This window comes from Danio aesculapii, chromosome 8 (assembly GCF_903798145.1).
Source record: "Danio aesculapii chromosome 8, fDanAes4.1, whole genome shotgun sequence".
In the NCBI taxonomy this organism is placed as follows: domain Eukaryota; kingdom Metazoa; phylum Chordata; class Actinopteri; order Cypriniformes; family Danionidae; genus Danio; species Danio aesculapii.
The window spans coordinates 22,134,878-22,149,050 of NC_079442.1; the positions used below are offsets into that span (position 1 = coordinate 22,134,878).

Sequence of the window (14,173 nt, forward strand, 5' to 3'; positions counted from 1 at the left end):
AACAAACAGTAAAGTGTGAACGAGTGGGATGATGGCATTTGCCATTTTATTAAAATAAATTCGCAATTAGATATTTTCCCCAAATCGGACAGCCCTAGATGCTCACCTAACGTTTACCTTCGTAATATTTATATTATTTTCTAATTAATAACCACCTCATGTGAAGCTCAGAATTTTCATCTCATTTCAAAGGCTGCTTCTGTCCACCAGAGGTCGCATTTCGGTCACGGACGCAAACTTTGCTGAAATATAATTGGCTAAACTGGTATTGGACGAGTTGAAGGGACCAAACAAAGACAGCCGTTCCGGCACGTAACGCATATTTTCAAAGCAGAAAATTTGACTTTCGTATTGTTTTTCAGATAAACGAGAATGTTCACTTTGCATGTTTCTTAAATATCTGCAAACATATTATGGTATTTTTATGCTTAAGAATAGTAAAAAACTTACATACAGCACCTTTAATTTTTGCTCCGAAGATGAAGTCTCAGGGGTTTGGAACAACATGAAGAGCATAACTTTCATCTCACTTTTCATTAAGACTCATATTTGTGTGCTAGGGTCATGTGAATTATTCTGAAAATTCACTTGATTGTTTTCCCCCTATACATTTATTTACCTTGAGGAAATGTGTTTAATATAATCAGGAAAAATACAATAATGTAATCAGGAAATAGAATTTTTGGGGTGAACTATTTGTTTAATTGTGTACTGTAATTAAATTATTCTTGTATTTAACAATTAGGTAATAGTTAGATAATGGCAAAGATAATCTAAATGTAAAAAGGCGGAGCCAAACATGCGAAAATGCAATACTGAATCTCAAGGAATAATGTTCTGACTGTCATGTATATATCTAGCTTTTACTTAATGTTCGGAGTGACTGGTCACTATCAATTGTATAGCAAAATAAATAGCAATGTATAGTTTTGGAAAAACACAAGTGTGAGTAAATAATGACAGAATGTTCATTTTTGGGTAACTATCTTATAAGGTAGCAAGCACACACAGCACTGACAGCGCATATTCACAGAGCAGTGTCTGCAGAGCTGAAAGCATCTCAGAAAAGCGACGCCTCTCCAACTGTCTGCTTAGGGAAAAGAGATTCTGTCACTCACAGGAAATAATGATGCCCTTCTCACGGCGAATATGTGCCATGCAATGTGACTCAATAAGAGTCTGTTCGTTAAAGCTGATTGATGAAATCATTGCTTCTGTCCTAAAATAAACCTGCCTGGAGGAATTATGACAATTACCTTACATTATCATTGTAACACACTTGTTCAAAACAATACGATTTTAAATTTAGCTTTAATCTATAAGAGCTGATTTGCTAACGTCTCAAAAAGGAAAGAATATAAAAAAAAAAGTTTTTTGTATTTCATTTCTATAGCTTAAATAAATAAATAAAATCAGGGATTAAATTAGTATTCCAGAGATGGGAAAAGCCTAATGCAGTTTTGCTTCTAGTGACATAGGAAAAATATAACACAGACAAAAATACAAATATGACTAATACTGGAATGATATATATGTCCAATGGCATGATTCATGATTCACTAAGAGCGTATATATAACTCCTATGAAATAAACAAACAAACAAAAAACTATTACTCTTTAAAATAAAGTTGATTTTTGATTGTGACAACTGATTTCTGTTTTGATATTTTGTCAATTATAATTTATTTCTAACGCATGACCTTTCAGAAATAGCTTTAAAAGGGTTGTCCAGAGTGTATTTTTAAGGTTAATTATGTTTATAAGATGCAAGGCAATGTGTGCTGCTTCATTTGTTAAAAATAAATTTATAAATTAATATGCCAAATTAGTTATTAGGATCTTATTTAGTGCACACACATACTTATAATTATGTATACACTTATACATTTAATTCTCTCTCTAGGCTAAAATGGATACTAGAGGCAGAAAAAAAATGTGTACCTGTTTACACAAATAATATTACAGGTCAAATTACTGAACAATAAAGGCTTATGTTCAGTTTCTTGCACTATATAAAGTCTTGCACTATATATAGACCATATATCACTCTTCATATACCACCAAAGACTGTCTTCCAGCAGGACAATGACCCAAAGCACACCGCCAAAATATCAATGGAGTGGTTTCTCAACAACTCGGTGAATGTCCTTGAGTGGCCCAGCCAGAGCCCAGATCTAAATCCTATTGAACATCTCTGGAGATCTGAAAATGGCTGTACACAGTCACTTCCCATCCAACCTAATAGAGCTTGAGAGGTACTGCAAAGAGGAATGGGCAAAAATTCCCAAAGACAGGTTGTGTTGTGGCATCATATTCAAAAAGACTTGAGGCTGTAATTGCTGCCAAAGGTGCATCAACAATGTATTGAGCACTGTATAAACAGGACCACAAGCACCACCAAAGACCACAGTTTCAGCTACCATTTTGTACATATTTTTGTATGACACTGTTGTGTAATCTGCAATATGAGAAAATTACTTGACAGCTTATAGCGCCTCTTCTGGACGAGCCATCTAAAAGATGCAGCGAAATGTATCCCAGAGCAACTTATTTCAGGTTTTATAGAAAAGCCTGGCTTGATTTGAAATGCACTCTATATGAAAAAAGTCTTTCATATTGACAATCCACCAACAAAAACTGGCAATACAGAATAGCAGAATAACCCAGTCTCATGTGATTACACCTACCTTAGCTGAGTGCTCCATTGTAACAACCACTTTAGTCCCAGCGCTGGCCACCAGATCCATCGCTCCTCCCATGCCCTTCACCATCTTACCCTGAAGAGAAAACATACACAAAAAAAACAAATATCAAGATGGTGCAAGAAACGTGCAACACATGCATGTGCTTCAAAACAGACTTTTACATAACAAGCATTCTTTATTTAGGTTGAATGAAACTAATGAGAAATAAAAGATTTAATTTAAATGTAGTCTGCGTGTTCAAGGTGGACATACGAGCTCAGTCAGGTTTGTTCTGAAGGGGATCTGAAAGGGCATTGTTGCTAGGAAACCATAAACCTGATTACCTGTTGCTGGAGTCACTTAACAAAAGGGCCTTTGCAGTGACGCTTATTTTATTGTTTTTTTTTTTTTTTTTTTTTTTTGTAAGCATGTACGAGTGCAGACACATGCGTAAACAAACAGGGCACATGTGAATGGTTGAAATCCATGAGGAGAATATGTGTTCACATTCTGAATGATAATGACTTGTTTTTGCCGTACAGCTGTGTAGAGAGGATTTAAAACTTCACGTTCTCGTAATATACAATTTATAGTTATTCATTTGAGGAAAATGTTACTTTTTTTATTCTGCACACTACTGATGGCATTTCAATGCAAATGTTATCAATGAGATTTATTTATTCTTTGCACAAAATAAAAACTTTACACCGGCCACTTTATTAGGTTCACCTTACCAGTACTGGGTTGGACCCCTTTTGCCTTCAGAACTGCCTTAATCCTTCATGATTCAACAAGATACTGGAAATATTCCTCAAAGATTTTGCTTCATACTGACATGATGCAGTTACTGCAGATTTGTCAGCTGCACATACATGATGCAAATCTCCCGTTCCACTACATCCCAAAGGTGCTCTATTGGATTGAGGTCTGGTGACTGTGGAGACCATTTTAGTACAGTGATCTCATTGTCATGTTCAAGAAACTAGTCTGAGATGATTTGTACTTCATGATATGGCACGTTATCCTGCTGGAAGTAACCATCAGAAGATGGGTTCACTGTGGTCATAAAGGGATGGACATGGTCAGTAACAATACTCAGGTAGGCTGTGGTGTTGACACGATGCTCAGTTGGTACTAATGAGCCCAAAGTGTACCAACAAAATATCCCCCACACCATTACACCACCACTACCACCAGCCTGAACCGTTGATACAAGGCAGGATGGACCCATGCTTTCATGTGGTTAATGCCAAATTCTGAACCTACCATCCGAATGTTGCAGCAGAAATCGAGACTCAGAGTTTCCAATCTTCTTTTGTCCAATTTTGGTGAGCCTGTGCAAATTGTAGCCTCAGTTTCTTGTTCTTAGCTGACAGGAGTGGCACCCGGTGTGGTCTTCTGCTGCTGTAGCCCATTCACATGTCCTACATGTTGTGTGTTCAGAGATGCTCTTCTGCATACCTCGGTTGTAACGAGTGGTTATTTGAGCTACTGTTGCATTTCTATCAGCTCGAACCAGTCTGGCCATTCTACTCTGACCTCTGGCATCAACAAGGCATTTGTGCCCACAGAATTGCCGCTCACTGGATATTTTCTTTTTTTCGGACCAAGTAGATCAGCAGTTTCTGAAATACTCAGACCAGCCCGTCTGGCACCAACAACAATTATGTCATGTTTAAAGTCACTTAAATAACCTTTTTTCCCATTCTGACGCTCAGTTTGAACTGCAGCAGACCTAATAAAGTGACTGATGAGTGTATATATTAGTTTTTAGGCAAAATAATATGCATGTTTTAACTTCAGATGAGTAAAGATTTCAATAATTGGTTGAATTTGACCTTAGATAAAAACAACAAAAACAAATAAAAATATATTTTATTCTGACCAATTAAAGGAAAAATCTGCTCGAATCTTTTTTTATCTGAAATTGGGAAGAAATGTTATCAGATATTTATAGAATAAAACAAATACTAACATTATACTCAGAGCCATACCTTATAAATCTGTTACTTCTAGAGAAACTGAGGATGTTCAAGTGGTCTACAGTGTACTGTAGATTCAGTTTTTATATTCGAATGCATAAACACAACATTTTCTGCCATCCCCGAAGCAACACATTAAATCAATGTCTAAATATTCAGTCATAATTCAGTTCCTCTAAGAAAAATGAGTCTTTTCCAGCAGCTTGACCATTCATGCTTCCCATCATTTTACAGCGATTTCCAAAATCTATTTTGCAGGCTGTGGGAATTCATTTAAGAAAAAGTTGTCTGCTGTTTCTCCAAGTATTGGACTCAAGCTCAAACAGCGCAATCTCCTTCAGTCTCCAGCAGAGACAGGCCTTGCTCAGATGCTAGAGTAGATTCTCAATATAATAGAGGTGAATATGAATGAAATGCCTACAAGCTTGATGGATTTTTGTTTTCTACAGCAGGTGGTTGCATTTTGTGCACACTTGAATGAGGAAGAATGCATCACAAAAATAAATATTATGAATACATTAAAAAGATATTTTCAAGGTCTTATTAAAATGCCATCTGACACAGTTATTACAGTATTTCTAGGGTTTTGCTAAATTGTGAATTCTCAGTAGGAGATTATGGAAAGTAATTTTTGTACACTTTGAACAATTTTAACAACATTTTCAAGGGGCCACAACGACTAATTATGCATATATTGTGTACAATGTCCATATCATATTGATTCTACACTGTAAAATACCCGTAAATTTGCAGTTTTCTGTATTTTTGCATTCATGTTTTATTTTTACCCCCCTCCCCCATTTATTTATACTTTTTAATTGCATTATGTGACCTTGATCTTTCTCTCAATAACCTTTAACCAAGAAAAGTTTAAAAAAAGGATTTTATTAACATCTTTAATAGTTTAAAGTGACATTTTGTCTGCTTTGGTGTTGGATATTACAGTATAAAACCTTGTAATAAACTGCCAGTACATTTTCTGTTATTTTACAGTCTTATTTTTCTTTACATTATTTCTTATACATTTTATTATTTCATGCTACTAAAGATGTCAATAAAAGTCACTTTGTTACAGTAAAATTGAATTTTCAACATCAAAAGTCAACAAACCAGAAATCAAGCTCCCATTATGCAATTTAAACCATAAATAAATGGAAAACACTAAATACAGGAACTCCTAATGAACAGATATTTTTAGTGTAGTTGGATAATTGAAAAAACTCTCCTCTGAATAACTATGAAAGCCTGTTCCCACCAGGGAATAAAAACATTCTCCAAATTCTGACTTTTTTTCTTTCTAGCAATTGCATGACACAAACCCACATTTGCTTTTCGTACTTGCTACAACTAACATTGAGGTAAAAAGACTTAGAAGTATATATAAAAGACAGATTTGTATAGAATTGAAAGTTAAAATAGATTCGAAAGATATTAACCTGCAGATTTAACATTTCTGCTCAAAGTTCTAACTTATTTTCTCAGATTTGTGAGATAAACTCAAACATTTGTGTATTAAAAAGTCAGGATTGTGAGACATGAATTCTTAATTCTGACCCTTTTAATCAGACAGAAAAAGTCAGAATTGTGATAAATACTAAAAAATAAATGACAGTGGTGAGAAAACAACTGTTAAGAAAGCATCAGGGGTCTCATTTACAAATGTGGCATATGCACAAAATGGATGGAAGGCGTGCATATGGCATAAAAAAACTTGATGGAAGAATAAACGCAAAAGTAAACTCTACGCTTAAAATTATTTTTGCTGCTTCTTCAAACTACTTCAGGGTGTATGCAGCAATCCTAAAGGTAATTTCAATACCTTTTTAAGACTACTTAAAGACCTTCTCAGAATATTTTCAGACTTCATTGCAACTTCAAGTTCTAATCAGTATCAAGCCTTTAACTTAAACAGTTGTTAATAAACAGTTGTAGTTAAATTAATTAATGGAGTACAACCATGTGACAGAACTCGGATAAGCTCGCAAGAAACAAAACTTGAAAGAATAAGTTATGCGGTTGTTTTCAGGCTTCAGCCACTGTTCAAACTCTTTTTTCTTTCCAATCAGGAGTACACAAACTTACATTTTCCCACTTAGCCGTCTGTTTTGCTCGATGGTTTCGCTACATGTGGAGAACGTCAAATCACCTTTGTCGCAAATTACGTGGCATCACCCGGACGGAGGAGCTTGGGCGGACGCGCCCAGGCCCGAACCAATTGCGTGGATCGAGCTCGCTGTTGTTAATATTAGAAGGAAAATAAATATATTTATGCTATTTTTGGAGTCAAACAACTTGGAAAACTCTTGAACAAAATTTAAAACGCGATTAAGACTTTTTAATCCCTTTTAAGGGCCTTCATTTTCTCATAACTGATTTATCAACTTTTAATACTTTTTAAGATCTCGCAGACACCCTATACTTATTTAAAATAAGATAAGTCAACACAATTCTTGAGTTTTTTTTTGGGGGGGGACAACTTAATTGTTTTATATTCGATCCACTCAAATTTGTAAAAACAATAAAGTTGAATAATCGATTTGTGTTGGGACAAAATGACGGAATTGTGTGGAACCCTACATTTTTTTTACAGTGTAAGCATATTTGATTTAAATACTTACATTAACCACTTTAAATCATCATATACGCTATAATCCCTAATAAATAATTTACAATTTCTAGTGTGCGTTGACTTTTAGGTAGGTTTCTATACAAATCTTATAAATCAGACCCCTGGTCATTTCAATCTGGATGTGTTTGTACAAACTCTTTGAGAATATAAATTATATAGATTTGGCAATGCCAGACTATACGGAATAGCCCTTTTTAGAATATTATAACATTATAAGCATACAGAAACAATATAAGCATTAATTTTAGAAACATAAGACAATTTTTTTTATCGCATGGCAAAAATGTGATTTGATCAAAGTAACTAAACTTACTTAAACACTTAATTACTTCCAAAATAGTCTCGAGGAGTAACAATCTGAATGTGATTTTCCACATCATTTATTAAAAACTAACTTGATGAAGTTTGTAACACCCCACCCTACAACTTTTCAAAACAATTTAGAAAATATGCAATTTCAGATGGTGATGTAAGCTTTCATTGAGTTTCCATCCTTGAAAACAATTCACAAATTACATCAAATGACGTCTATGGATATGAAACTTGAACTGTCATTTGTCTGGATGAATCACAATGCATTAAGCAGCTGAAAACGGTTCAAGAGTCTTTCTCAAAACCTCAAAGAGCAAATCAATCAATCAATCAACCATCAAGCTCTCATCATCACTGCAAAAGGGCACTTAACACAGAGGCTGACAAGCATGAAAATAAATAATAAAGGTCCAATAAAGAAAAGATCCAAGTGTAGACACCTGCGCTTTCTTCCTTCCTAATTTATGCAGACTTTGAAGGAGAAGGAGGCATATTCTGGTTTATATACTGGGGTAGAGGCATACAGTATGTAAGTGCAGCGTGGGTGTGTGTGTGTGTGTGGTCGCATGTATATATATATATATATATATTTACTGTATTTACTAGGTGTGGGTTTGAGCAAAGTGTTAATATTTGTTTGAATATGTAAAGGTGTGATAACTTTCAAAAATATGTATATTTACAGCAGTGTTGGTATTGTGTTGTTTGGTCACACTTTATCTTAATGGTTCGTTTGTTGAATTTAAGTAACATTGCATGTACATGCCAACTAATTCTCCTTAGATTATAAGTAGACTGTTAGGTTGGGGTTGGGGTTAGGGTTAGAGTTAGTGTAAGTTGACTTGGTCTGTTGAAGGAGCAGTATCAACAGATATTAGGCAGATAGTCTACTCATACGCAAGTGGACCATCAAAATAAAGTGTTACCTGTTGTTTAAAATTAATAAACATGTCTGATAAGATGTCACCTTTTTTGTTAGTTTATGAAAAGAATGTTTCAAATGACAAATTAACACTGCTCTCTAAAATGCTTGATTTTGATTGGTCAGTCAAGACATTTCAAGCTGTTATTCCTCGATAACAACAAATCAAACTAATAACACATTAGAGTACTACAAATTGTTTTGACCACTTAAGAATTTATTCACACACACAGTATTCCTGTTTGGATAAAAGCGTCTGCTAAATGACTAAATGTAAATGTAAATGTAGAGATTCTCATATATGTAATGATGTTTCTACTATACAAAGCGGATATTTGATCCCCTAAACCCAACCCTCACAGGAAACAATCTCCATTTACAGAACTATTCAAAACACTTCATTCTGTGTGATTTATAAGCATGTTTACCCATGGAAACCTCAATTTTGACAAAGTGCCCATGATTCTGTGTGCATTCAGATTTAAGTCTCCACTGGGATATAAAAATAAGTGCAAGCACACACCCACAGGTTTGTTTTTCTATTTTAGTGAGGACATTCCATAGATTTTATTTAAGATTTCGGATGTCTATGGGCTAACCCCTACACCAAAACCAACCCTCGCCGAAACAAGTGCCAATCATTAGATATTGATAAAAACATGCTCTGGCTAATTTATAAAAAAAAAATTATTGGTGAGGACCAGTGAAATGTTCTCACTAGTGGGTTGTTTTCATACAAGTAAGGACAAATGAGTCCTTACAACAGTAAACACACACAGACACACGCACTAATGGTGCCATCTTGCGACTAAATATTACTAATAAAAAGGTTAGTGTAGGCTGCATCCTAAAAGCTTTACGCTGAAATAAAAAGCTAGTAAGTTATTATAGCCCAACTCAATGTTTTGTATCTAACTGCTTAGTTTCGTAGCAAGCTGTGTTATAAATGATTAATGTACATGCAGACGGTTTCTAATATATGCTTATTAACCTGTCTGGCTTTATTCTGGAAGAAAAGAAAATGGCTGGGTTTACATCATCATTTACATATAGTTATGTGTTTGAGTGAAACTTAATACGCGTGTTATTCTGTGAAAAACTGATGACTTTTTTTTTACAAATATGAAATAAAAAAGTTCCATGTTTTTATGATTATTATCATTTCTGGCAACCCAATATCACTGCTTTAACTTCAGAAGAATAAAGAAAGCTTTGCTTAGAGGAATCAACATAATTTTCAAATCACAACAATTTAAATAAACTGTTATCCTCTTAAATTGTTCTAGAGGTCAGCCACGAGACAAGACCAAATTTCTTGCGTCATGGGATTACATTTCTGAATAAAACACGGTAGCGATGTAATTTTTTTACAGGAGCGGGCAGTCTATAAATATTGCGCTACCGAGTACTGACGATATTTCAGAACAGCATATCTTTGATTTCCTCATTCTTATTGAGCACCGGTATAGCCAGTGCTCATGACTGTTACACATGCTAAATCCATGGACCAGTGCTTTCTGCATGTGCATTTTATTTACACAGTCTGTGCATGCATCATCTGCATAACGGTCCTCAGAGCGGGCTTTACCATGGCAGAGCAAAGTGAAGATGCGCTGTCCTGAAGGACATTCAGCTTGCATTAGAAAGTGGACAGTTTACTGTTAGGAAACCCAAATCAGGTAAGTCTGGGAGTCTTTTTCATGTGTCATAGACGCAAATGGAAAAATATGACCTTTTGTGCGATGTGATAATACCTCAAAGTTTTACCCTTTATCAGTTAAGAGGGTTGCATACCAGATGTGCCGTGCCTCATAGCGCCATGCATTTTAGAATTCTAAACATAGATTTATCAGGGTTCGCACAAGTCGGTAGCTGTCCGTGACGCCCATCTATGACTCAGGGCACTGTTCATATTTCTGCCACGTCAAAAAGTGGCATCTGAATAGTTTCATTTTAAATAACATGCAAATTTTTCTTGTCCTGCAAATGTTCCTTCCTACATGTCATTCCAGACTGATCTCAAGAGAAAACGTAAGTATTTTACGTTTTGACAGTTTAGTGGCTAATTCGTACGAATTCGTACGAGTTCAGTTGTATGAAAAGGTACGATTTTAAAAAGGAGGCGTGGCACCTAACCCCACCCCTAAACCCAACCGTCATTGGAGGATGAGCAAATCGTACTAAATTGTACGAATTAGATCGTACGAATTCGTACGAATTAGCCACTAAAAAAAAAGTTACGAATTGCCGTGAGATTGTGTTGGTCATTCGCGCGCAGCAGCATGGAACCTCAGGATTGGAACCTCAGGATTAAGGCAGCACTCATGTCTCATCACAAAGGGTCAAACAAAACTGACATTTAGCCTACAATCCTTGCACAACCTACAGTTTTATCTGTTATTTCTCTCTATTGGTAGTACCCAATTTAAATGTGAGATTTAAAAAAAAAAAAAAAAACAAATCTAAATTTAGAGGTAGTGGTTGAGTTGGTTAGAAAATTATTCTAAGCGGGCAGTGGGTGAACGAAGACTGAATATACAGTGGGAGTGGTCGGGTGCGGAACAATACCTGGTGGGAGCGGGACTGAAAAATCAGCCCCATGCAGACTTCTACACTGTTCCATAGGTCTTGCACTTATTTGAACTGAGAAAGCTCAATCCACAATAGCGGTTTATGACCATTGTTTAGTCATTTTACACATTGAAAAGTATTTATTACACAATCATGAGGTTCACTACAGTCTCTGAACTTCCCTGACACCAGTATTTTAACCACTTATAAAAGATGAATCACTGTCTGGCCTACTGAGATTAGGCCTGGATATAAACAATACGGTTATGACTTTCCAAAGTATCACTGCACATTTTGAGCATAAATAATAACATTTGTTGTTCTCTTTCATCATTGTGTTGTTTGGTCCCAGAAACTGGCTTGCGATCTCAGAATTAACAAAAATTTCTCTAAATGACAATCTCTTACTTCAAATTTTGAAGAATTGCTATCAGACATTCACAGAATATAACAACTTTTAACATTTTACTCAAACCCACAGCTAGAAAATTCAGTATAGTCAAAGAATTTTCAAGTGGTCTCTTCCTTTTTTCCATAGCTGTTTATGTGCTGTGGGGATATTTCACATGGAAAAAAAACACCCAACTTTAGTGGAGAGCCGACTGAGAGTTTCCATGACAACTTATCAAATATTTCCGCTGTAAATCACACTATCCTTGCTTTTCATGCCTGCTGATGAAGACGAGAAATTATGCCCTTCACTTCAGGCGATTTCCTTTTGTCAGCTTGCATCCTTCTCCTCTCCTCTAAACCCATTCTCTCCTACACAAACCGGCTGGACATTTAAATGCGTGGTACTGTGATGGAGACTAGCGTTAATGCCATTTCCTAGACAACAGCTGAAGCGCCAGTGACAGTGTGACAAAAGGCTGAGTGTAGATAAACAGAGCTGAACAACTGCAGACCACTGTACAATTCTTGATCCCATTTGATGAAGTCAGTGAACTTTAAGGTATTGCATTTCATGTTTATATTTTCAACAATTAAATGGAAACATAACCTTTTGACAAACTGGGTTTTCACTGTGTAGGGCATTACCCAATGTCACATTTTTTACTAATTAATAACAGGAAATTTAGTCTCTGGAAAAGCTGAAGAATAAATTTAACAGAAAAATGTAAATTGTCATCGACACACATCTCAATTCTGTATGAAATGTTTACTATGATTTACAAAGGTCACCACCTAAAATCAGTGTAAAGATAAAGATTTATATACCAAAAGAAATCTTGTCAGGCATATTTCAAACAATATTTAGTATAGTTTGATGACTATTTATCCCCAAATAGAACATTTTCCCATAATTTAATCTTCCTTAAGCCATCCTAGATGTATAGGTCTGATCCTTCTAGCATTGTGAATGGTGCGCATGGTTTTGCTGTTTTAAAATATGAATCCGTCATCATCAGTGGTGTAGTCGGGGCTATACGCATGTATACTCAGTATTCAATTCAATTCAATTCACCTTTATTTGTATAGCGCTTATACAATGTAGATTGTGTCAAAGCAGCTTCACATAAAAGGTCACAGTAAATAGGAACAGTGTAGTTAAGTTTGTAGTGTTTAAGTTCAGTTCAGTTTAGCTCAGTTCAGTGTGGTTTAATAATCACTACTGAGAGTCCAAATATTGAAGAGCAAATCCAACGATGCGCAGCTCTACAGATCCTGAACCATGCAAGCCAGTGGCGACAGCGGAGAGGGAAAAAAAAACTTCACTAAAGGCGGAAGTGAAGAAAAAAAACCTTGAGAGAAACCAGGCTCAGTTGGGCACGACCATTTTAATTTCTCCGCTGGCCAAACGTCTTGTGCAGAGCTGCAGTCTCAGTGGCGGAGGCTGGAAGCTGGCCTCAGCGAAGACTCGTCTGTCTCTGGAGCGTCACAGGAAACAGTCTCATGTTCTCCACTCTTCCATGACCATCGCAGTAGTTGCTTAGGATTCGGCCAGGTCCAGGATATGGAAACCTAAGTATGCCTACTTTTTTCCACTAGCTGTTTGGGTATTACGACTTCTGAGGATCAATAATTGCGTATACCCTCGGTATACTCACTTGTTTTGCTGATCATACTTCTCTAATTTACGTGTATTCGCATCCCATTTAACTGTATACCAAATGTTTTTTTAACTCTCATCTTAATTTGTTGCAATTGGTGCATTTTTGTTCATATTTTGCGCCATTCCCCGCCCCCTGACGACCACAGCAGCTGTGAGAAAATTTCGTTAGTTTTTCGAAGTCAACTGAATGTTGTCTCGCTGAAACGTTCAGGTAAAATTATAAAACAGCATGGAGGGGTTGGTTGGGTAATAGTACACCACCTTTTTTTAGGACTACACCACTGGTCATCATTGTAGTAGTCCACATGATTTGAGTAAATGAATAAATATAAGGCAAATTGCAAGTCAAATGTCAGAAGATTTTAATAAAAGAGCAGAAAATCTTGAATTTTTGACCACCCATATTGTTAACATCTTATACTTTATAACTTTCTTGTTAACAAGTATCACAGTTGCTGGAAGCCAGGGATAATGAAGCTTTAAATATGGACCTTTTTCTAATAAAAACCATCACTTCATTATAGCTGCAAAGCAGACTGTACAACAGAGCTATATTTCACAGCATATTTGTGCAAAAAAAAAATAAATGGGACTCACAGCCTCGTTAAAATAATGACTTGTGAGTGTACAACAGCAAAGTAATTAGGCCAAACTTTATCTACAGCACAAATTAATGAGGTCAAACCACTTTATTGATTTATATTAAGGAATAATTGTATAAATGTAACCCTTGTATTTATTATGTAAGGCACAATCAAAGTGCCAAAGGGCTGTATTTTAACGATCTAACGCGCAAAGTCTAAAGTGTATGGTGCAAAAGCATTAAGGGCATGTCTGAATCCACTTTTGCTATTATAAGGACGGAAAAATACACTTTCCGCCTTGGCGCATGGTCTAACAGGGTTGTGCTTATTCTCTTAATGGGCTATGGGTGTGTTTTGAGCATAATGTGCATTAAACGGGATTCAGAGTCTCATCTCACATTCCCTTTAAGAGTCAGTTGCATGGCGCCATTGCACA

The 14,173-nt window shown here is 35.9% G+C and overlaps 1 protein-coding gene across 2 annotated transcripts in view; it reads right to left on the reverse strand.

Moving 5' to 3' along the window:
• Positions 1-14,173, reverse strand: part of oxct1a (3-oxoacid CoA transferase 1a) — a 154,988-nt gene that overhangs the window by 17,959 nt on the left and 122,856 nt on the right. For both annotated transcript variants that reach the window (XM_056463412.1, XM_056463410.1), the window contains exon 14: positions 2,688-2,777. In XM_056463412.1, coding sequence (XP_056319387.1) covers positions 2,688-2,777 — 90 coding nt within the window. The remainder of the gene's footprint in view (positions 1-2,687; positions 2,778-14,173) is intronic.